We start from the raw sequence: 24576 nt of genomic DNA, 5'->3' as shown, positions 1-24576 counted from the left end.
CTGGAAGCTGGAGGATAACGGAGAGAGCCAGATGGTTTGCAAGGTTAGGCAAGGCAGGTGCAAACTTAGAAGTAGCTGAAAGAGACTTACGTGTCTTATTTGGGCAAGACCTCACGTAATGACCTGGTTCTCCGCAATACATACATAAGTTATTGACTCGTAGGCGCTGTCGTTCTTCAGAAGTGAGGGATGGGCGGAGAACCCCAGTTGCATCGGTTCAGAAGTATCAAGGGCTGAGGCAGCTGGTGCATGAAGACTTTGGCTTACAGAGCTGGTAGCACTTGGGACCTTGGGGAGGACCCAAGTGGGACGAAACTGGCTAACAGACCTCTCGGAACGGCGCTCTCTCAAGCGCCGATTAATCTGCACCGACAGGTTAATGAGATCTTCCAGGGTTTGGGGTATGCCAACCCGTGCTAGTTCGTCCTTGAGTGCATTGGATAACCCCAAACGGAATTGGTAACGGAGGGCCGCGTCGTTCCATTCCGTCTCTGAACTCCACCACCTAAATTCCAGAACGTAGTCTTCCGCGGGCCTGCGCCCTTGTTGTAGGGCGTGTAAGGCGGATTCAGCGGTGGCTTTTAACTGAGGGTCCTCATATAATTGAGACATGGCTGTAAAGAAAGTATCCAGGTTATCCAGACAGATTGATTTTTGTTCCAATAGGCGGTGGGCCCAGGACTGTGGTTCTCCAGATAGCAGGGAGATGACAAAACCCACCTTGGTTGCTTCCAAAGAAAAGGTGCGTGGTTGCAATGCGAAGTACAAGTCGCAAGCATTGCGAAATGCTCGATACTTATTGCGTTCACCGGTAAGTCTTTCGGGAGTAGGGACCCTGGGTTCAGGGGGTAACATAACCACTGAGGGTGCAGCAGAGGAAGCAACTTGTGGGTTTGCAGGTGAAGACAACACCTGAACTCGTTCCTCCAGTCTGGTATAGCCCTCTTGAAGGCTTTTCACCGCCTGTGTGAGACCCGCCAGGTGTCTGCATATTTCATCCATGGGAGAGGTCCCCTGCTCGGGCTCGGACATGGCTGTCTGATACTGTCAGACTTACCCGTACCAGACTGACGAACCCGATGTAGCAGGGGATGGCCTCCCGTACGTATCTGGTTCCCGGCCCCTGATAGAGTACACAGAAGGCACAGGAGCACAGAATGGTATGAGAGCCTGGCGGGTGGTTTGCAGGGATAAGGCCCAGGATCCTGACACAAGCTGGCAGGTGGTAAAAGGTAGGCTGGAGATCAGCTAACAGGTGCAGAGCAGGCAGATCCGGTCACTAGCAAAGTTGGCAGCAGGCGGTCAGCACGGTACAAAGGGAGCAGGCAGATACAAAGTCCAGGTCACAGGCAGGTTTTGGCAACAGGCAATCAGCACGGTACAAGGGGTCAGGCAGGTTCAACGTCAGAGGCAGGCCGGGTTCAATTTGCAGGCGGATAGCAGAGAGAGAGAGTCCAGTAAACAAGCCGGGTCACAGGGAGATCCGAGCAATACACAGGAAACAGGAAGTTCCGAAACAGGAAGCTGATGATCGGACAGCACTGAGCACAGCAACCCATCAGTCTAAATAGGGCAACCGGCGCCAAACACCGCAAGCATGCGCGCCCCGGCGCACTCCAGAGTGCCCAGCAAGTGTCCTGAACCGAGAACCTCTCTGACACCACTATAACAACTGGTCAGACCTCTTACTTTGGGCGGAGTTTGCTCACAATAGTGCTGTGAATACCGCTTCCTGATTGTCTCCATTCATGGCAAATTATGGTTTCCAACCATCCATGTTGCCTGACTCATTTGTTCCTCAGAGCATTCCTGCATTGGAGGAGCATCTCCGTGGTCTTCGTTCCACTTGGGTACAGGTCCAAGAGTCCTTGCAACATGCTAATGATAGTTACAGACTCCATTCTGACCGCAGACGCCTATCTGCGCTTTCATACCAAGTTGGGGACAGGGTCTGGCTGTCATCTCACAACCTCCGACTCCGTGTTCCCTCATAAAAATTGGCATCATGGTTTATTGGGCCTTTCCAAATTCTCCATAGGATCAACCCAGTGGCTTACACTTTAGACCTTCATTCTAAGATGCGGATTTCAAATGTATTTCATGTCTACTTATTAAAAACTTTGGTATGCAACCATTTCACCACTTCGGTACCACGTCCTCACCCAGTTCAGGTTGAGAACCATGAGGAATATGAGATACAATCTATCATTGATTCCCGTAGCTTCCATGGGCGCATACAGTACCTGGTTCTATGGAAGGGGTACATTCCGGAGGAACGCTCTTGGGTCTCATCCTTGGACGTACATGCTCCTGTCCTCCTCCGTGCCTTCCATAGACTCAAACCTGGTGGTCCTCTGAGGGGGAGGAGTCGTTGAGGAGGGTGTACTGTCAGGGCTGAGTTCAGCACTTCCTTTTCAGAGCTCCTCTCAGCTGATGATTAATTGCGAAAGACTCTTCCTTTTTACAGTGACTCACCTGGTCTTCATTTTCTGCTCATCAACTAGAGCTGCTTGACTCCTTGAATCAGATCTTCTGTGCCTTTGCCCTGGTCAACATATCCAGACTCTCTCTGCTGTGTTTTCCTGTCAAAGACTTTTTGTTTGGCTGACTTCCCTTCTGGTTCCAGATACTGTTTGCTGCACCCGACTTCGCTGATCCCTGGACTCCTGTTTCTCTGACTTGTTCTGACTACCCATTCTGGTTACCCAACTCTGGGTATGTTTTGACTGTGTTTGCTCTGTTTATACAATTTTTACCATTTTATTAAATAATGTGATTTGATTTTTTACTGCACTTCTGTCTCAGTCTGATTCATGGTTCTTGACAATCAGTGATTCTCAAATTGTGTGTCGCGAGAGATTTGCAGGTGTGCAGTGGGAGTTTTGAAAAATAACTTGTGGAGCCGTAGGCAAAGACTTTAACAGTGGTCAGACCCACGGGGCCAGGTGGGAGGCCTTTATGGCAGTCTGCAAGTGTTCGAGCGCAGTGTAACATGCAGCACCCCCCGGAAGTGGATCACCAGTAGGAAATGACGCATTTCAGAGCATGTGCGGTAGTCCATAGAGAGGCTGCAACGCTCCATTTTTAAGCTCTCCGAGAGCGCGAGCCCTGTACCAACTTCACCAGCAACACGGAAGCACCTTCTATTTATGATGGCCTGTATACTTCCTCCCTCGTGTGAGTGGATATCTGTTGATTCTTTTAATAAATTATGTGAGATACTACACTTAGACTTAGAAGAACCTGTCCCTTTTTCTCTTTTGTCTACACTACAGTGTTAACTTAAGAGTCTGCTTCAACACTTGGATCGGCAGCCCAGATAGATTCTTTCTTTTTTCCGCCCTTATGAACGTTTAAGAACTGGTTACAAAATTAGACCCTAGCCACAATTAACTACCACACGTTCATTGGTGCAGTGCCTTTTTCTTCTCTTTATTCACTTTAATTATAATAATAGTCTAAGTTTTTTCAAAAATTGTTAAATCTTTCCAGGTGTGCCATGAACATTTTTAGATCTTTTTGGTGCACCGTAAGACAAAAAAGTTTGAGAAACACTGAACTAGATACAAGTGGATGAAGGCTTGTCATAAACCCATATAGACCTCCAAGGGGTCACTGTGATCCTCATGGTGATTTTATGGAGGTCTATATGGGTTTATGACAAGTTTCGATCCACTTTTATCTAGTAAATGCATTTTTATTGTCTTTTATACTTTTTTTTATAAATCGCTACACCTAGATGGAGAAGCTATCTTGTGTTTGTTTTTTATATCTGTATCTCCATTACTACTGACCCCTTACACAGTGCTGTCACTACACCTCCATCCCATCCTGTTTATCTACTATTCCTGTACTGACTCCTCACACAGCGCCTTCACTACACCTCTATCCCATCCTGTATATCTACTTTTCCTGTACTGACCCCTTACACAGCACTGTCACTACAATTTCCTCCCATCCTGTAGATCTACTATTCCTATACTGACCCCTCACACAGCGCTGTCACTGCACCTCCATCCTTTTCACCTTGAAATCACTAAAAGGTTCTCACCTCTCATATATCTTATGTTATTCTCTGCTATTTTAGTCTGACTTACTTGAGTTCTTTTGCAAGATGTACTTCACTGATGGCTTCCAGAATTTTATTGGCTACAATTGGGGCTTTTTCATTTGTGTAGTGACTGATCAGGAGATTTGCAACATCGATGCGATCTGCTTTCTCCAAGTCTGAACATGGAACTGGTGTGTAAGGATAAACAATGTCACCATCATTTAAATAAGCTTTAAATACTTTGAAACTTTTATCTTCCATGTCATTAAGAGTGGACAGGAGTAGATCTTGGCAGCTCTTTGCTCCGTGGACGCCTGTAAATAAAATGTACAAGTTGATTCTGTGACCTTTTCTTTAAGTTAATATTCTGTTTCTGGAGACAATAAAACATTCCTAGTCATAATTCATTTATTTCCCTAATAACGGAGAGAAAGTTTGGGGGGAGACTGGAATGGACTTTAATGGTACCATACAAAAACTAATGCAGCATACACACGATCGGAATTTCCGACAACAAATGTTCGATGTGAGCTTGTTGTTGGAAATTCTGACCGTGTGTATGCTCCATCGGACATTTGCTGTCGGAATTTCCGACAACAAATGTTTGAGAGCTGGTTCTCAAATTTTGTTGTCGGAAATTCCGAGCATGTGTACACAATTCCGATGCACAAAAGTCCACGCATGCTCGGAATCAAGCAGAAGAGCCGCACTGGCTATTGAACTTAATTTTTCTCGACTCATCATATGAGTTGTAAGTCACCGTGTTCTTGACGTTCTGAATTTCGGACAACATTTGTGTGACCGTGTGTATGCAAGACAAGTTTGAGCCAACATCGTTCGGAAAAAAATCCACGGTTTTGTTGTCGGAATGTCCAATCATCTGTACCCGCATATCTTGATATAAAGAATTTTTAAGTTTTATTACAAAAATTATTAAAATACATAGCTTTAAAACAAACAATAGCTCTATACAGTCACAGAAAATGTGACACTAAAACAGTTATACCATCTGTGTATTTAAATGCTCGACATGTTTCGCAGGCAAAGATACTGCTTCTTCAGGAGCTTTATTATACACATACATATGATAGTATAGAGTGATTACCAATTTCAAACTATAAATCAAATATTCATCAGAATATTCATTAAATACAGAATAAAAACATATTTTATTTCATGTGGTGATCCCTCAAACGGGTCAACTTACCCAGAACGTGACCACGTGCGCAACCCATAGAAGGAGGTCTATCCCGGCGGGCGTGGGACCCCCACAAAGAGAAAAGACGGGTATATTGTCTAGTCAAAAAAGTTAGAAATTGATAGTGGTATCCATAAGCTGACTATAATAGTCAGAGAGAAGGAAGAATAACAACTATTTAGATTATACCAAGGTGTTCAATGCATAAATCCAAGAACAGTGGACCTCTACGAGGAGCTATAGATCCTAAAAGGGTAAGTAGAAAACATCTACTATAACCCATATTATATGAACAAAAGTTACGATAGGATGTTACTAAACCACTTTCATAACAAAAATGTATGCTTTACCTAATGCAGTCAGTGAGCCCCAAAAGACTGCCTATAGACAGAGAATTGGCGATCACACCTATTATTCAGGTGGTGGTAAGATTATCACGCCGGTCACTAGACATATTGGTTTATATCACAACTGTCATACTGAGATGGTATCATTTAAGTTCGTGAAGTGGTTCCAATGGATCCAAGAGGGGATAATTGGGACCAGCTCATACTTCAATGTGAGACTCTTTGGCTAGAGGGCCCCAACGCTAAGACTCCTCCTGGCTTGAATGAGGCCAATTCGTACAAACCATTTTTATAAAAACATTGCATTTTTCCTTTTTCAAATTGTCACTTTCTCTTCTTTCCAGTTGTGATTTAGGGACTTAGGACTAGCAATGGTGATTTATAAACAATACAGGTATTATTTAAAACTGTTGTTTACTTTAATGTATATATATGATTTAGTTTTGTATGTTATTGGAGTTTTTTGTAAATTTGTTCATGTGGTGTTCTCTCTCATAGGGGTTCTATGGGTGCTGGCCTTATAAGGGGCCCTATGTGTGCGATCCACTCCTGCTGTTTAGCTTGCCCTGAGATTGCCCTTTTCCATCATGGACGCCGCAGGCTCTTGCCCTCCTATGGCGTGGCTCCCGATGCGGTGGCCTGGTTCTGGTTGTTTCCCGCAGGTGTGTGGCTCTGGAGGGTGATGACGGACCACTGATCTCATGGCCTCTGCCTCACTGTCTAAATAGGCAATGCATCCATGGACGGTCTCGTCCGTGGTATGTAAATGCCTTAACAGGGACATCATGCATGCATGAATCACATGCGTACGCACTCCAGGGCCGGGCCTGGTAATGTCACATCACACGCCATTGCGGCAGTGTGAGTGGCGCCGGGCAGGAGCCCACACACGCAGAGACACATAAATAGAGAGGCTGAATGCCACAGCCCCTCTGCTGTCACCTGCGCTGCATTCATCTGAGCGGTATCAAACTTTTTGAAAAGTAGGAGCAAAATGGACTTGGTTTCATCTTGCCATTTATGTACAAAAGCCTCTGCCTCACTGCTTGCTTATCTTCCTCCTTTTCCCCTTTCTTTAGGGCTTTTATATGGGAACAGCAGCAAATATTTACCGTATTTATCGGCGTATAACACACACTTTTTTCCCCTCAAAATCAGGGGAAAATTGTGGGTGTGTGTTATACGCCGATCCCCACCGATCTCCGCTGATTGTGAGCGAAGCGAGCGCCGCCGACATACACAAAGCTGAGTGTACTCGGCTAGTCTCAGCTCCTCTTGGCTCTGCTCACAGTCACGCCCAGTTCCACCATTGGACCTGTGTTATGTCCATCATAGGGGTGGAACTGGGCGGGACTGCGAGAGGAGCCGACACTAGCCGAGTACACTCGGCTTTGTGTATGTCGGCGGCGCTCGCTCCGCTCACAATCAGCGGAGAAAGGCGCCAATTTTAAATTCCTGCAATGACACAGGGCTGCAATGACACAGGGCTGCAAAGGCACAAGGCTGCAAAGGCACAGGGCTGCAATGACACTGGGCATGGCTGCAATGATGGACAACGCTGCAGATGGACACTGATAAGGCTGCATTGATGGGCATTTAAATGTAAGTTTTTTTTTTCCCTAAACTTCCCTCCTAAAAGTTTTTTTCCTTAAAATTCCCTCCTAAACTTGGGGCGCGTGTTATACGCCGATAAATGCGGTATAACCCTCAACCAACTACGTTACTATATATGTTTTCCTGTTTCTCATTGTTTTGAAGGTGAGTCTTATAAATCTTAGCCGATTGGATTTTTACAATTATCCAATCCATTTGGTCATAATATTACCATCATTACTGTTTTATGGTTTTCACTTTTAGAGACTTTTTGAAAACCTTTGGAACGATTCTACATATTTCCTCTTTTTTCAATACCAAACTTTATAGGCAGTCTTTTGCGGCTCACTGACTGCATGAGGTAAAGCATACATTTTTGTTATGAAAGTGGTTTACTAAAATCCTATCATAACTTTTGTTCATTTAATATGGGTTATAGTAGATTTTTTCTACTTACCCTTTTAGGATCTATAGCTTCTGGATTTATGCATTGAACGCCTTGGTATGATCTAAATAGTTGTTATCCTTCCTTCTCTCTGACTATTATAGTCAGCTTATGGATACCACTATCAATTTCTATCTTTTTTGACTAGACAATATACCCGTGTTTTCTCTGTGTGGGGCTCCCACGCCCACCAGGATAGACCTCCTCCTAGCTAGCTAGCTGGAGTGTTCTGAGGGCCCTGACCAATCACCAGAGGGTTGGCAGGGGACAGGCCCCCTAAAATACTCGGAGTCAGCCAAGTTGGGTGGTAGAGTTCGGGTGGAAGAAAAAGCCTCCAGTTCCTGTAAATTCTTGGGCTGTCTTGCAAAAAAAGACACATTTGAGATCACCCCAGAGTTGCTCAATGATATTGAGGTCAGGAGACTGAGATGGCCACTCCAGAACCTTCACTTTATTCCGCTGTAGCCAATGACAGGTTGATTTGGCCTTGTGTTTTGGATCATTGTCATGTTGGAATGTCCAAGTACGTCCCATGCACAGCTTCCTGGCTGATGAATGCAAATGTTCCTCCAGTATTTTTTGATAACATACTGCATTCATCTTGCCATCAATTTTGACCAAATTTCCTGTGCCTTTGTAGCTCACACATCCCCAAAACATCAGCGATCCACCTCCGTGTTTCACAGTAGGAATGGTGTACCTTTCATCATAGGCCTTGTTGACTCCTCTCCAAATGAAGTGTTTATGGTTGTGGCCAAAAAGCTCAATTTTGGTCTCATCACTCCAAGTGACTTTGTGCCAGAAGGTTTGAGGCTTGTCTCTGCGCTGTTTGGCATATTGTAAGCGGGATACTTTGTGGCATTTATGTAGTAATGGCTTTATTCTGGTGACTCGCCCATCTTTCTTCAAGTGCCTCCTTAATGTGCATCTTGAAACAGCCACACCACATGTTTTCAGAGAGTCCTGTATTTCCCCTGAAGTTATTTATGGGTTTTTCTTTGCATCCCGAATAATTTTCCTGGCAGTTGTGGATGAAATCTTAGTTGGTCTACCTGACCGTGGTTTGGTTTCAACAGAACCCCTCATTTTCCACTACTTGAGTTTGAACACTGCTGATTGGCATTCTCAATTCCTTGGATATCTTTTTATATCCTTTTCCTGTTTTATACAGTTCAACTACCTTTTCCCGCAGATCCTTTGAAAATTCTTTTGCTTTCCCCATGACTCACATCCAGTGCTGCACTGACGTTTCTGGATTCTAAGATGAAAGGGTCTGTCAGGAGTCCAGAAACTCATTGACCTTTTATACACACACACACACACTAATTACAAGCAAACAGATCACAGGTGACCTTTAATAGCCATTCAAACCCTTTTGTGTCAACTTGTGTGCATGTTATCAGGCCAAAATCACCAGGGTATGTAAACTTTTGATCAGGGTCATTTGGGTAGTTTTTGTTGTGAATATGATTTATAAAGAGTAAACACAGTTGATTGATAATAAATGGCTTCAGCCAAACACTCACAATGAGTGAAAGAAATGTTTTTGTGTTACCATTCATATTCTCTGCAAAATGACCAAGAAACCATAAATTCTGCCAGGGTATGTAAACTTATGAGCACAACTGTATATGTATGTTATCCATGATGTTCTGATTGTTAGACTCATGATTTTATCAGTCACCTTTACATTATATTGTGTTTTTGTTGTAGCCCTGAAGAAGAGAGACCACTGAAATGTGTTGGCTGTTTTTTTTAGTAAAAGCTAATAAATTAATTTAGACTCTTTTTTTTGTCCTATGGTCTGGCGCTCCTTTCATTTGTGCATGTTTAGATTTCTAGCTTTGAGGGTCAGTGACTATGTGTCTGCATTTCTCTATTAATTGGATTGTTGTACAGTTTGTGGGAGCCTGGCTGAGCAATGGTGTCCTGTCCTAATTGGATTGAGATGGGGGAGGTTTGAGCGCTTTCATACCCTGTAAAGCAGTAGAAAAAATGTTTTATCTACATGAACAATATAAAAGAAAATATAATTCTGGGACATGATCTAGGTTGGTGGCGGGGGGTTTAGAGGTAAATTTTGGCAATGGCTATACAAAAACCTTACTTACCCCTAGACTGTTTTTGCGAGTAATGCTTGTGAAGAAAGACGGTGAGGCAAGAGTGGGCACAATGAAGTGTGTAGTATTGAATACTAAGGGGTGTATTTAGAAAAAAAAAATTACATAGCAGTTCACCCAGTGAATGTGCATGTACATTCAGTCTGTGCAAACTGCACAAAAAAAAATGTTGTGAGGTTATTTTCTGTGCTGGTTGAATGTTTTTGATATAAAATGGAACATACCACATTTGGTCACTAGATGGCACTAAGTATCTTTTTTTTTTGATAATAATGCCATCTAGTGTCCAAACTAAGCATAAGGACTCATTCGCACTATGTACATTTTTATGCACTGAATAATTGCAGGTCACCAATATGACACACAGAAAACAATTGTTTCTATGTCCCCGGTCACACCACAATGCTGGTGTGTTGTGCAGTGCGTTGCAGTGTGGAAAAATGCAGCATGTCTACAATTTTCCACACCACACTGGATCGCACCACAGAGCAATGCACCATGCTGTAGTGCAGTGACATGAAGTGTCACTATGGAAAACTTAAAATAATGTTAAGCGCTTTCCGACTGGCGCACAACGATGTACATCGACAGAATGGCATGGCTGGGCAAATGGGCGTACCTGTACATCCCTTTAAATTTGCCTCCGTGCCATTGCGCGCGCGCCCGCACCTCCGTGAGTTGGGTCATGGGTCCCGCATACTCGATCGCCGCAGGGATACCCGCGATCGCCTCATGAAGAGGGCGAACGGGGAGATGCTAATGTAAACAAGCATCTCCCCATTCTGCCTAGTTACAGTGTCACTGATCTCTACTCCCTGTGATCGGGAGCAGAGATCAGTGACGTGTCACACACAGCCCCTCCCCCCCCACAGTTAGAAACATTCCCCAGGATATACTTAACCCCGCCCCCTAGTGGTTAACCCCTTCACTGCCAGTGTCATTTACACAGGAATCAGTGCATTTGTATAGCACTGATTGCTGTATAAATGACAATGGTCCCAAAAATGTCCGATCTGTCCGCCATAATGTCGTAGTCACGATAAAAATTGCTGATCGCCACCATTACTAGTTAAAAAAAAATGAATAAAAATGCCATAAAACTATCGCCTATTTTGTAAACGCTATAATTTTTGTGCAAACCAATCAATAAATGCTTATTGCAATTTTTTTTTTACCAAAAATATGTAGAAGAATACGTATCGGCCTAAACTGAGGAAAAAAATGTTTTTTATATATTTTTGGGGGATATTTATTATAGCAAAATGTAAAAAATAATGCATTTTTTTCAAAATTGTCGCTCTTTTTTTGTTTATAGCACAAAAAATAAAAACCACAGAGGTGATCAAATACCACCAAAAGAAAGCTCTATTTGTGGGAAAAAAAGGACGTCAATTTTGTTTGGGAGCCACGTCGCACGACCGCGCAATTGTCAGTTACAGCGACGCAGTGCCGAATCTCAAAAAGTGCTCTGGTCTTTGGCCAGCAAAATGGTCCGGGGCTTAAGTGGTTAAAAAAAAAACAACCTAAAAGTTTTGGCTGGGCATACATTTTTTACCTTTTGAAGGTGGGTGTAGCAGGGCATGGAAAGATCTGGTGGTAGAGTAGATTCCTAATGATCTAGTCATTATAGATAATTAGATATAAACTTACTTATATTGGATGATTTATTTTGTAGTCTTTTATGTCTTTCGTTGATAAGATCTTCTATATCGGCTGGAAAACAAAATGGTAGTAGTAGTAGTAGTTTGTAGTTAGTGAACATAGACTGATTTTATTTTTCAAAACTGAAAATATATGGCCAGACCAGGACTCCGTGGCCACACACGTTACAATCTGATTGCACAATCTTCCTAAGGGATCTTTTGCACTTGCTTCAATATATGCCATTGGACACGCTTGTTTAAAGTGCTCTGAATTGCCAATCAAAGCGCCTCTCACTATAATATAAATGGTTAGCATAGTTTCTCCAAAGCCTCCATAGAAATAGAAGTCTATGACAAAGCTTACTAACAGCACATGCAGCATTTGAGGGGCTTTTATTTAGCTCTATCTTTGCTTTGTTTTGGAGGTATTGATGGTATGAGATATCCCAGGATGCACTGGGAAACCAACAAGCGAACTGGAAAGACGTCATCAGCAGTCACTTCCGGTTCATGTGTATATATTCTAGGAGTGTCTGGTGCAGACGTCACATCGGGGTGGTGGAGCAGCAGGAAGGTGAGCGGGGTCCAGACTGGACTTGAGCAACTAGCAGATGGCACACGTGGTGTGCAACATGGGAATGCTATAGCAGGAGGGAGTGGAGACCAGAGGGAGAGAATAATGAAAGCAGAGGCAGGAGAAATTAGCAGATGTCACACATGGTGCGCAGCATGGGATTAATACAGCTGGAGGTAAAGAGAGAGAGGAGGACCAGAAAACCAGAGGATCAGCAGAGCTGGGGGTTACTATTGAGTGGGGAATCTGCAGAGCAGGGGGTTACTATTAAGTGGGGGATCCGCAGAGCTGGGGGTTACTATTGAGAGGGGGATCAGCATAGCTGGGGGTTACTACTGAGTGGAGGATCAACAGAGCTGGGGGTTACTACTGAGTGGAGGATCAGCAGAACTGGAGGTTACTACTGAGTGGAGGATCAGCAGAGCTGGGGGTTACTACTGAGTGGAGGATCAGCAGAGCTGGAGGTTACTACTGAGTGGAGGATCAGCAGAGCTGGGGGTTACTACTGAGTGGAGGATCAGCAGAGCTGGGGGTTACTACTGAGTGGAGGATCAGCAGAGCTGGGGGTTACTACTGAGTGGAGGATCAGCAGAGCTGGGGGTTACTACTGAGTGGAGGATCAGCAAGGATGGGGGTAACTACTGACTGGAGGATCAGCAGAGCTGGAGGTTACTACTAAGCAGAGGATCAGCAGAGCTGGAGGTTACTATTGAGAGGGGGATCAGCAGAGCCGGGGCTTACTACTGAGCGGAGGATCAGCAGAGCTGGGGGTTACATTTGAGTGGGGGATCAGCAAAGCTGGGGATACTACTGAGCAGAGGATCTGCTGAATGAAGGTACTAATAAGCTGGGGATCTGCTGAATGAGAGTTCTAATGAACTGGGGATCTGCTGGGCCCCTTTAAAACAAATAGAAAGTGAACACACACAGGACCTTTGCCAAGCCTCATCAAAGCATCAAAAATTAGATTAGAAAACATGGTGAAGCGGTAGGTGCTTTACTGTGTGTTAAAGTCAAAGCAAGTGTAAACGAGCCCTAAGGGTCACCATACTTGTTACTGTCTGATTGTCTTCTTTAGATCTACCAACAACTACAGTATGTAGTGCAAGGGCCTCCCTGATTGATTACAGATTAATTTAATAGATAAGATATACCAAAACTTTGTAATTTTGGGAATCTATCTAAAGTTAATTGTTTACAGATTGTAGGTCAGATTCTAATGTGTATGGCAACCCTCAGACAAATCTATTTTTTCAGCATTCAGAATATATATGTTTACCTGTCTGAGTTCTCATCTTATCGTACACAGAATATTTTGAGATCACCCACTGTGTACATTCCCTTCATTTTTCAATTTTACAACTTTCATCACTTATGTGCTAGAAGTAGACATGTGCGGTTTGTTTTGTTCCGAATTGAAATTCGGACAAATTTTTCTTTTTCAATTACAATAGTACCAAATTTAAACAAATCCGAAATAACGAAAAAAAAAATCTGCTGAAAATTCGAATTCAGATCGTTTTCGAATATTTTTCGAATTCCAAAAGTTTTTGAATTTGAATTTTCCAATTTACAAGGAGAATAAAATAAGAATTGAAAATAAAGGAATAGAATAAAAAAAAGTAATAGACTAGAAAATAATATAACAGAAAATAAAACAATAGAATATAATAGAGTAAAAGAGAACAAAATAGAATAGAAAATAAAAGAACAGAATAGACTAGAATATAATAGAAACAAATAGAATAGAACATAGAAAGAATGCAACCATCTTCTGAAATTCTAATTTCAAATAGTATTAATTTGAATTTGAATACATAAGAAAAGAATAGAATAGAAAAGAAAAGAAAAAAAAAGAAGAATAGAATAGACCATAATAGAATAGAAAAGAATAGAATTAAAAAAATGAATAGAATTGAATTTTGGGAAATGGTTATATTCTTTCTATTCAAATAGAATCAATTAGAATTTGAATAGAATAGAAAAGAATAGATTAGAATAGAATAGAAAATAACAGAAAAGTATAGAAAAAAATAGAATAGAAAGAATATAACCATCTTCTGAAATTCGAACTTTGAATAGAATAAGTGAATTTTTATAGAAAAGATTAGAATAGAATAGAAAATAAAATAGAATAGACTAGAATAAACAAATTAAAGTTTTTTAATCGATTTAGAATAGTTTTCAAATTCAAAAAACTATTTGAAATGAATTCAAAAACGTTTCGAATCAATTCAAATTCGAAAATTCGAATTGATTAGAAAATGAATAAACGAAACGAAATTCTGAAAACAAATAAAATGAATTTAACTAAACTAATGTTTAACTGTAGTTTTCTGCAGGCAGCCTGTAGTGGGTGGGGCCTCTTGGGCCCCTCCCACAGCTCTGCTGTTTGCACAGCACAGTGATGATGTCACTGCTACATTTACAAGGTAATATCTGTGTTTGCTAATGCATTTGGTGCACACAAATTGGATTTATATCCTTTGCGGGCTATTGAGGTATACATTTTTAAATGGAGGTTTCTATGCCTGCAGTTCAGCTTTAACCCTTTAACCTCTGGAAGCTTTTACCCCCTTCATGATCAGGCCATTATTTGCTTTTCATCACTGCGCTACTTTCACTGGCAAATGCTCGGTCATGCAACACTGTACCCAAATTAAGTTAATATCATATTTTTTTCCACACAAATAGAGCTTTCTTATGGTGGTATTTGATCACCTCTGGGTTTTTTTCTTTCTTTATATATAAACAAAAAAAAGACAGCATTTTTAGAAAAAAAAATATTTCTTACTTTCTGTTATAAAACTTATCCAATAATAACCCAGTAAAAAAAAAAAAAATCTCAATAAGTGTATATTAATTGGTTGGTGTGAAAGTTATAGTGCCTAAACTGTGGTGTACTGTATATATTTACAATTGATCAATTCTGATGTACTGACGCCTATCTCATTTCTTTAGGACAGTACAAATACCCCTCAAATGACCCCTTTTTGGAAAGTAGACAGTCTGAGGTATTTAGTACGAGGCATGGCGAGTTTTTAGAAGTTCTAATTTTTTGTCACAATTTTTTGGAAAATTAAGGAATTTTTTTTTTCACAATTGTTTTTTTTACGTACTGTCACCAGTGCAGTACAGCATCATCATTGGTGTTCAGGGATACTAACTGATAATAGTATGGAAAAAAAAAATAATAATAATTTTCTCAACGTTTTTCTTTAACATTTTTTTTTTTTACATCCTGCTATCATAGTAATTCAGTATACACATCACTACTCTACGGGGGAGATCAAGGATTTTTTTTTACACTGTTATTGCTTTTAACAGTGAAGTTCACCGTTATAAGCAATAGTTTTAGCTGTCATGATTGGGTTAACATTAATGACTTGGTTATTGTTGACATGCTGTGACTGGCTACAGCTTATCACATGGTACAGGTAGCCAGGTACCATGTGATAGCTGTGAGCCAATCACAGCTTCACAACACTAAGCAAGCAGTCACAAATGGAAACCATTCATGACTGTTTTGTTTACATAATAATCATGTGATCACTATGACCAATCATAGTGATCACATGATACCAGCCGGGTACCATTAACATTATTCCGCTGTGTCCGGTGGACACAGTGGTTCATAGGAGCAGCACACAGTGCGCCTATGCACAGCTGGTGTCCATGCATGTGACAGTGCCTGTACCTACCGTCCGATCGCAGTATAATTACTGTGAGAGGTTGGCAGGTGGTTAACCACTTAACCACCGGCCCATAGCCGAATGATGGCTACAGGGCGGTTCGATAACATTGACATCCTCCCAGTATCACGCCCCTTGCAGCGCGCACACGGGAGCATCCGTGACCATCATGGATCACGGTAAAGGGCCACTGACAGTGACGGAGTGATCACAAATTACGGAGTGATCACATGTAAACAAACCGGCGTGATATCCGGTTCCTCTCCCCCCTCTCTGTCCAGTGTGAGCAGAGAGGGGAGAGATCAGATGCAGCAACGCTGTGGGCTGGATGTGTAGTGCCCACAGCGCTGCTCAGTGACACTGACAACTGCAGCCTCTGCCATTCCTCCACCATAATCTGCATCCTGCCATCCCTCCACCATGCTCTGCATCCTGCCATCCCTATGCCATCCTGCCATCCCTCCAACATACTCTGCTGCCCTGCCATCCCTCCACCATACTCTGCCATCCCTCCATCATACTCTGCCACCCTGCCATCCCTCCACCATACTCTTCCATCCCTCCATCATACTCTGCCATCCCTCCACCATACTCTGCATCCTGCCATCCCTCTGCCATCCTGCCACCATAGTCTGCCATCCCTCCACCATACTCTGCCATCCCTCCACCATACTCTGCCACCCTGCCATCCCTCCACCATACTCTTCCATCACTCCATCATACTCTGCCATCCCTCCACCATACTCTGCCATCCTGCCATCCCTCCACCATACTCTGCCATCCCTCCATCATACTCTGCCATCCCTTCACCATACTCTGTCATTCCTTCACCACACTCTGTCATCCCTCCACCATCCATCCCATCCACCCCCAGTCATACTCAACCATACCCAGCCATACTCGGCTGTACCCAGCCATACTCGGCCGTACCCAGCCATACCCAGCTGTGCCCAACCGTACTCAGCAGTACCCAGCCTCTGTATGTGGCCAGGCTATGGAAGTCTCCCACATGTGGTATCACCATACTCAGGAGGAGTAGGATAATCTATTTTGGGGTGTCATTTTTGCTATGTACATGCTATGTGTTAGAAATATTGTATGAATGGACAACTTTGTGTAAAAAAAAAAGCGTCATTTTTTTCTAAAAGTTTTTGGAAAATGTGGAAAGAAAATGAAATGTTCAAAAGACTTATTATGCCTCATAGATAATACGCTGGGGTGTTTTCTTTCCAAAATGGGGTCATTTTTGGGGCGTTTCCATTGTTCTGGTGCTCCAGGGCCTTCAAAAGTGTAAAAGGTAGTCAGGAACCTGGGTGTGTAATTCATGCTCCAGAACGCCTGAAGGTGCTCCCTGCATGTTGGGCCTCTGTATGTGGCCACGCTGTGTAAAAGTCTCACACATGTGGTATCGCCATACTCGGGAGTAATAGCAGAATCTATTTTGGGGTGTAATTTGTGGTATACATATGCTGTGTGTGAGAAATAACCTGCTAATATGACAATTTTGTGGCAAAAAAAACTTGATTTTGCAAAGAATTGTGGGAAAAAATTACAACTTCAAAAAACTCACCATGCCTCTTACTAAAAACCTTCTAATGTCTACTTTCCAAAAAGGGGTAATTTGGGGGGGTATTTGTACTTTCCTGGCATGTTAGGGTCTCAAGAAATAAGATAGGCCGTCAGTACTTCAGGTGTGATCAAGTTTCAGAAAGATTGGCACCAGAGTTTGTGGACTCTACAACTTTCACAAAGACCAAATAATATACACTGATTTGGATTATTTTTACTAAAGATATGTAGCAGTATATATTTTGCCCAACATTTATGAAGAAAAATTACTAATTTGCAAAATTCTATAACAGAAACGAAGAAAAATGCATTTTTTTTTACAGAATTTTCAGTCTTTTTTCTTTTATAGTGCGAAAAATAAAAACCCAGAGGTGATTAAATACCATCAAAAGAAAGCTCTATTTGTGGAAAAAAAAGGACAAAAATTTAATATGGGTACAGTGTTGCATGACTGAGTAATTGTCATTCAAATTGTGAGAGCACCTAAAGCTGAAAATTGGTCTGGTTAGGAAGGGGGTTTAAGTGCTCAGTGGTCAAGTGGTTAACGCCCAATACTGTGTTTTTTTTAGTATTCTTCCCTTTTTCTGATGTCTTATGACCAGTCATGTGACATGCTTGATCCTCGTCCTCTAGGGTTGCCACCTCATCCCTTTAAAATCGAACACATATTAATTACACAGGTTCTGTGGTTGATTAAGGTGGTAATGAAACTCACTTGGTGCCTTATCTGCATTAAATTAGCCTCAGAACCTGTGTAATTCATATGTGTTCGGTTTTAAAGGGATGAGGTGGCAACACTATCGTCCTCAGCGATTCAGAGATCGATGCTGTTGAGATAAAAGGGAATTCCCTTGTAAACATATTGCACACATTTACCTTCTGACATCCAGGCTTTCCACACTATATTGTCTTGGTGCAGAACCTGTAGAGAAATTTCATTCTGCCTAAATGTGATTTCGGTGTAAGGCAAACTCCCCACTGGAGGGTAAGTGGTGTCTATCTTCAGAGTCTGAAAGACATAGAAATGAAACATTTACCTGTAACAAAACTTATTGTGCTCAATAATATTATACATTCTTTACAAGTAGAAATTCCTCTGTTTGAAGTGGATTTACTTCAGAAGACATATTTAAAAAGCAACATTTGATTGGTTTGTCGGTTATTTGCCACATTTTCACCACCAAAACCATTTGGAAGGTTGGAAGCATTTGTGAAGTAACCAACATATGCATTTCCCAATTTTTTTAAAATGTATTTTCTGATGTGAGAATGCTATTAACAATAAAAATGGTCACCACATTTGGCGAGTGAAACAATACAAAAATTACAGTGTCCAGTTTGTCAGTAGTCCTAGGTCTCTGTTAGGGCTCATTTACACTTGCTTTAACTTTAACACATTAAAGCGCCTTCCACTTAAACATGCTTTTTTGAGGATTTGTGATGCTTCTGTGACACTTTTTTGAAACTTTAATGAGGCTTGGCAAATGCCCTGTGTGTGTTAATTTTCTATTTGTTTTCAAGGGGCCCAGTAGAACCCCGGCTCAGTAGTACCCCCACTCAACAGATCCACAGCTCATTAGTACCCTCTTTCAGCAGATCTCCAGCTTATTAATATTCTCGTTCAGCAGATCCTCTGCTCAGTAGTACACCTAGCTTTGCTGAACCCCCACTCAGTAGTAACCCCCAGCTCTGATGATCCTCCGCTCAATAGTAACCCCCAGCTCTGCTGATCCCCTACTCAGTGGTGACCCCCAGCTCTGCTGAACCCCCGCTCAATAGTAACCCCCAGATCTGCTGATCCTCCGCTCAATAGTAACCCCCAGCTCTGCTGATCCCGCACTCAGTAGTAACCCCCAGCCCTGCTGAACCCTGCTCAGTAGTAACCCCCAGCTCTGCTGATCCTCCGCTCAATAATAACCCCCAGCTCTGCTGATCCCCCACTCAGCAGAGCTGGGGGTTACTATTGAGTGGGGGTTCAGCAGAGCTGGGGGTAACTACTGAGTGGGGGATCAGCAAAGCTGGGGGTACTACTGACCAGAGAATCTGCTAACCGAGAGTATTAATAAGCTGGAGATCTGCTGAAAGAGGGTACTAATGAGCTGGGGATCTGTTGATCCCCAGCTCTGCTGAGCCTCTGCTCAGTAGTACCCCAGTTCTGCTGATCCCCCACTCAATAGTAACCCCCAGCTTTACTGATCCCCCACGCTCAGTAGTAACCCCCCAGCTCTGTTGATCCCCTACTCAGTAGAAACCGCCAGCTCTGCTGATACACTGGTTTGCTAATTCTCTTTTTCTGGTTCTCGCTCACCTCCCACTATATTGTTCCCACAATACGCACCACATGTGACATTGGTAGTTTCTCCTGCTCTAGTCCCCCAGCTTTGCTGATCCTCTGCTGCTCAGTCCTCTCTCTCCGGTCCCCGCTCACCTTTCGCTATAGTGTTCCCATGTTGCGCACCGTGTGTGCCATCTGCTAGTTGCTTTACTCAAGTTTGGACACCAATCAGCTTCCTTGCTGCTCCACACTGCACCCCAGATGTGACATATGCACCAGACACTCCCAGAATATATAAATGTGAACCGGAAATGACTGCTGATGACGTCTTTCTGGTTCACTTCCAGTGCATCCTGGGATATCTCATACCTGCAATACCTCCAAAACAAAGCAAAGCTAACACTGAATAAAAGCCCCTCAAAAGCTGTAGGTGCTATTAGCAAGCATTTTCATAGACTTCTATGGAGGCTTTGGAGACACTTTGAAGCACCAAGAAAGCAACATGGGGTATATAGATTTTGAAGAGAAGCACAGAAAACGCAACATGCTAACAGGACCGTAAGCTTACCATTTTATTGACACGCTTCGATTGGCATTTAGAGAGCTTTAAAAAAGCATGTCCAGTGAAGCATTTTGAAGCAAGTGTAAACAAGCCCTTGGAGAGGAGTCTGGGTGTCCTCTGAACTCACCTCTATCCTTCATCAAACACTCTACTCATGCTCTTTTTAAGTCCCATTAGCTAAGGACCAGGTCATTCCTGGCCCTGCAGCACACATAAGAAAAAGGGGAGGGATGCTGGTATGTTGATCCCTGATATGGAAATAGCAAATTACATATTAGCTAAAGTTGTCTAGTGGTCCCAAAAATATTTAAGAATGCTTCCAAGCCTTGGCTAAGGGATTATTCAAGGACAAAGTTTAGTTAACTCAAGTGATGTGAGTGTAAACTGACTATATTGACAAGCCAGCCCACTCCTTTAGGAATGTGAGGTTATTTTGCTCCAGTGGGGGATGGGTGGGCCATTTACCTATATAACACACACACAGCTTGTAATACGTGTCTCATCTTCAGAGCTTGCAATCATTCATGTGTTTGTAGTCCCCTGCGCCATGCCATTTAATGGGGGGCCCATGGCGGGAAACAAGCATTTTTAGTTAAGTATCCTTGTCATATTTTCCTTATCTTTACTTTTAATAAATGTTATACATCTAAGCTTTTGTCTGATCTCTCTTTGCACATATCGAACACAACCCCAAAAACGTGACAAAACAGCTCCCGAATATGGACATGTGTATTTTTATTGAATATCACTGGCTAAATATGAGCATGTGTCCATATAAGGGAACTGACATCACCAACATCCCATCCCATCCACTGCAGCTGTTTGGACTTAAAAGAGTGGGACTTAGAAGTTTGGATAGAGATGAGTTTGGAGCTCATCTCTAGTCTCTATGAGCTGTGCACCTGAAAGACATTTTAAAGTGGGGTTCCACCCAAAAAAAAAAACTACATGAAAAATCCTAAAAAAAAATACAAAAAAACATTTGGATATATATATTTTTTTACTCACCTCTAAATGCCTGTTGCTAGGGGGTCCCTCGTAGTCTGCCTCTTCCAGTGCCTGGGCTGGTGACATCACTTCCCGCTCGGCACAGGAAGGGCTCAGCTCTGCTCCCTCCCTCCTGTCAATCATCTGGGACCCATTACAGGTCCCAGGTGACTAAGCGGCCAATCACGGCGCTCGGCGCCGCTCGCGTATGCGCAGTGGGTGCCAGGCTGTGAAGCCACAGCCCGGCACTCACAGTTGCAATGCCGGCGCCGCTGAACGGAGGGGGAGATGAGCGGGGCTTCGATCCCCCGCATCGCTGGACCCAGGGACAGGTAAGTGTCCAATTAAAAGTCAGCAGCTGCAGTATTTGTAGCTGCTGACTTTTAATTTTTTTTTTTGACTGGAACTCCTCTTTAACCACTTGCCAATCGCTCTATAGCAAAATGACAGCTACAACGCGGTCGGCAGTTCTGGGAGGGCATCATATGACGTCCTCCCGTGATCGTGCCCCCTGCGGCGCGTTAGTGATGCACTCTGTGATTGGTATGTTCTCTACCCTGATCAGGCCCAATATATCATCAGGGCAGACTTTAGCAGAATAGCATTTAGCAGAGTTGCAGCGGAGTACTTAGCATACCACTGACCAAAAATGTATATGTTATTATTCCGCAAACTAGCACCAATGCTGGGGACTATTATTGCGTAAACTTGAACCAATGCTGAGGGTTATTACTGCACAAAGTGGCACCAATGCTGAGCATTATTACTGCTTAAATTGGCACCAGTTCTTGGAGTTATTACTGCGTAAATTGGCATCAGCACTGGGAGTTATTACTGCACAAACTGGCACCAATGCTGGAGATTATTACTGCATAAAATGGCACCAATGCTGAGGGTTATTACTGTGTAAATTGGCACCAGCTCAGGGGGTTATTACTGCACAAACTGGCACCCATGCTGGGGGTTATTACTGCATAAAATGGCACCAATGCTGGGGGTTATTACTGCATAAAATGGCACCAATGCTGGGGGTTATTACGGTGTAAATTGGCACCAGCCCAGAGGGTTATTACTGTGTAAATTGGCAAAAGTTCTGGGGGTTATTATTGCGTAAACTGGAACTAATGATGCAGGGTTATTTTTCAAGAGACTGGCACCAATGCACTGGGGTTTTTACTGCCACTGACTGATGCAAGTGATTATTATTGCATCCAATGACAACAATGCTGGGGGTTATTATTGGGGCTTACTTTACTCCCGCTTTCTCTTCAGTGCACCATGCAGTTAAAAATTCAGCAGGAATGATATTTTACAGCATATTAGGCATCCACACAAATTGAAGAGGAATAAAAAAATTGTAGGAGCACCGAAACCACTAAAATCATTGCTAAAAGGTGTGAGTGAATTCTGTTTTAAATAATAAAACCTGCTTAAATTTATAATGTTTTAAATATGCTCTAGTCTTAAAAAGACACGGAGTAATTCACAAAAAAACAGGGAAGTGTCATGGTTATGCAATAGAGTTTGCCTGTCAGCTTACCTGTCTCCATGTGTTCATCTCTAGAGACCAGCTGACCCTCACCTGACTGCTTTTATAATCTCTCCTCTAGCATGGCTCCACCCCAGCTACTATCAGAGATCTCTATATTAACCTCTGCACTGCAGGCCAGCCCTGCTGATCAACCTTTGTGTGTTTTGGCTTCCTGTTTGCTGTGTGCACTACGTTTGTTTCTGTTACCAACCTTGGCGTGTTCTCAACTATTCCTGTCTGCTCGTGACCCTGACCTTTGGCGTGTCCCCGACCATCCCTGTTTGCCTGTGACCCTGAACCTTGGCGTGAACTCTGTGGCCCCGACCTTGGCTTGCCCCTTACTATCCCTATCTGTTGCCTACTGTGGGCGTGAGCTGGGGGACCCTGGGGGTCGCGACCTGGAGCCAGTTGCAGCCCAGTCCATCCTCACCACTAAAGGCTCTGGTGAACACCTGCTGGCTCTTAGACTCCGCGCCCTAGGGAATCTTATGCTCTAACCCCGGTGGGATCCGTGTTGGAGTTCCAACGGCCCTGCCTTCCTTATCACCCTGACTCCCATCCGCAGCAGTCAGCAGTCAGCAGTCCACTACCTTGCGGTGCACTCCTGGTCCCAACGGTGTGCATCTGTCACCTAGCCTCAAGGTGACCTGACAGTTTGATCAGCCATGGACCAGGCTGACGTGCCACTTCCTGCAGCTGATCTATTGCAGGTCATAGTTCGCAGACTCGAGACCCAGGAATCTAATCAGGTGATGCGATTCCTTCAAGATCTGGCTTCCCGCTTCAAGCAGCTCCAGGCCTCCTTGGGAACCCCGAACCTGCAGCCTCAAGTACAATCAGCAGCTGCACCTATCGCACCAGTCGCAGCCACGCATTCATTATTACTGCCAGCTTCGTCCAGTTTCTCTGGGGACTCCAAAGCCTGCAGGGGCTTCCTCAGCCAATGCACCATTCATTTTGAGCTCCAGGCTCAAAACTTTCTGTCTGATCGAGCTAAGGTAGCCTATATCATTTCCCACCTCTCCAGTGAAGCTTTAGCCTGGGCTGCCCTCCTGTGGGAGAAGAATGACCCAGTGGTTTCCAGCCTGTCCGACTTCTTGAAGCTCTTTCGTAATATCTTCGAGAAGCCAGCTCGGGTTTCTTCAGCGGCTAGTGCCCTTCTACGCCTTCGCCAAGAATCTAGTTCAGTGGGATAATATGCGCTTCAGTTCCATAGCCTCACAGTTGAATTGAGCTGGAGCAATGAGGCTCTGGTTGCAACCTTTTTACATGGCCTCTCTGACCGAATGAAGGACGAATTAGCAGGAAGAGCCATCCCCGCCGGTCTGCCTGCTGAGAAACCTATGCAGCTGGGCCAGACCAGACTAACTCCCGAAGAATGTGCTAGACGCAGAACTCTGGGCTTGTGTCTTTATTGTGGGGGCAAAGGTCATTTTCGTGACTCCTGCTCGCTTCGTCCGGGAAACGCTCGGGTCTAATACATTTAGAAGGTGGAGTATTGGACCTAGAAACATCACCTTCTCGTCTTCTTCTTCCGGTGTTCCTCCATGTAGGCACTTCTCCCCAATCGTTCCTAGCATATCTGGACTCCGGGGCTACCGGCAATTTTATGGACTGGAGTACTGTTTCTTCTATGAACCTTACCCTTTCTCCCACTTGCTACACCACTGGTAGTCTCGGCAATTGATGGCACTGTGCTCCCAGGGGGCCCTATTCATTTCCAGACGCTACCGATTAGGATGTCGGTAGGGATACTCCACCAGGAGTGGATTTCCTTCCTCATTCTACCCAAGGCCTCTACCCCCATTGTATTGGGCCTTCCTTGGCTACAGCTCCACTCTCCACATGTAGACTTGGTCTCTGGGCAGATCCTGGCTTGGGGTTCTTCGTGTTTCTTGTCCTGTCTTCTCAAGGTGGCCCCCAAGGAGAGACTTCCCATTGCTACCACATCCGTATCTTCTGATCTTCCCGTGGCATACAGCGATTACC

At 43.6% G+C, this 24576-nt stretch overlaps 1 protein-coding gene across 1 annotated transcript in view; it reads right to left on the bottom strand.

Annotated features, from left to right (window-relative positions):
- Positions 1 to 24576, bottom strand: part of LOC141147953 (uncharacterized) — a 483492-nt gene that overhangs the window by 8608 nt on the left and 450308 nt on the right. Inside the window, exons 22-24 of the mRNA XM_073635113.1 lie at positions 18109 to 18241; positions 11405 to 11467; positions 4098 to 4365 (exon numbers count right to left, since the gene is read on the bottom strand). Coding sequence (XP_073491214.1) covers positions 4098 to 4365; positions 11405 to 11467; positions 18109 to 18241 — 464 coding nt within the window. The remainder of the gene's footprint in view (positions 1 to 4097; positions 4366 to 11404; positions 11468 to 18108; positions 18242 to 24576) is intronic.

This window comes from Aquarana catesbeiana, linkage group LG06 (assembly GCF_042186555.1).
Source record: "Aquarana catesbeiana isolate 2022-GZ linkage group LG06, ASM4218655v1, whole genome shotgun sequence".
Lineage (NCBI taxonomy): Eukaryota > Metazoa > Chordata > Amphibia > Anura > Ranidae > Aquarana > Aquarana catesbeiana.
This window is presented reverse-complemented; position numbering and strand designations above follow the sequence as displayed.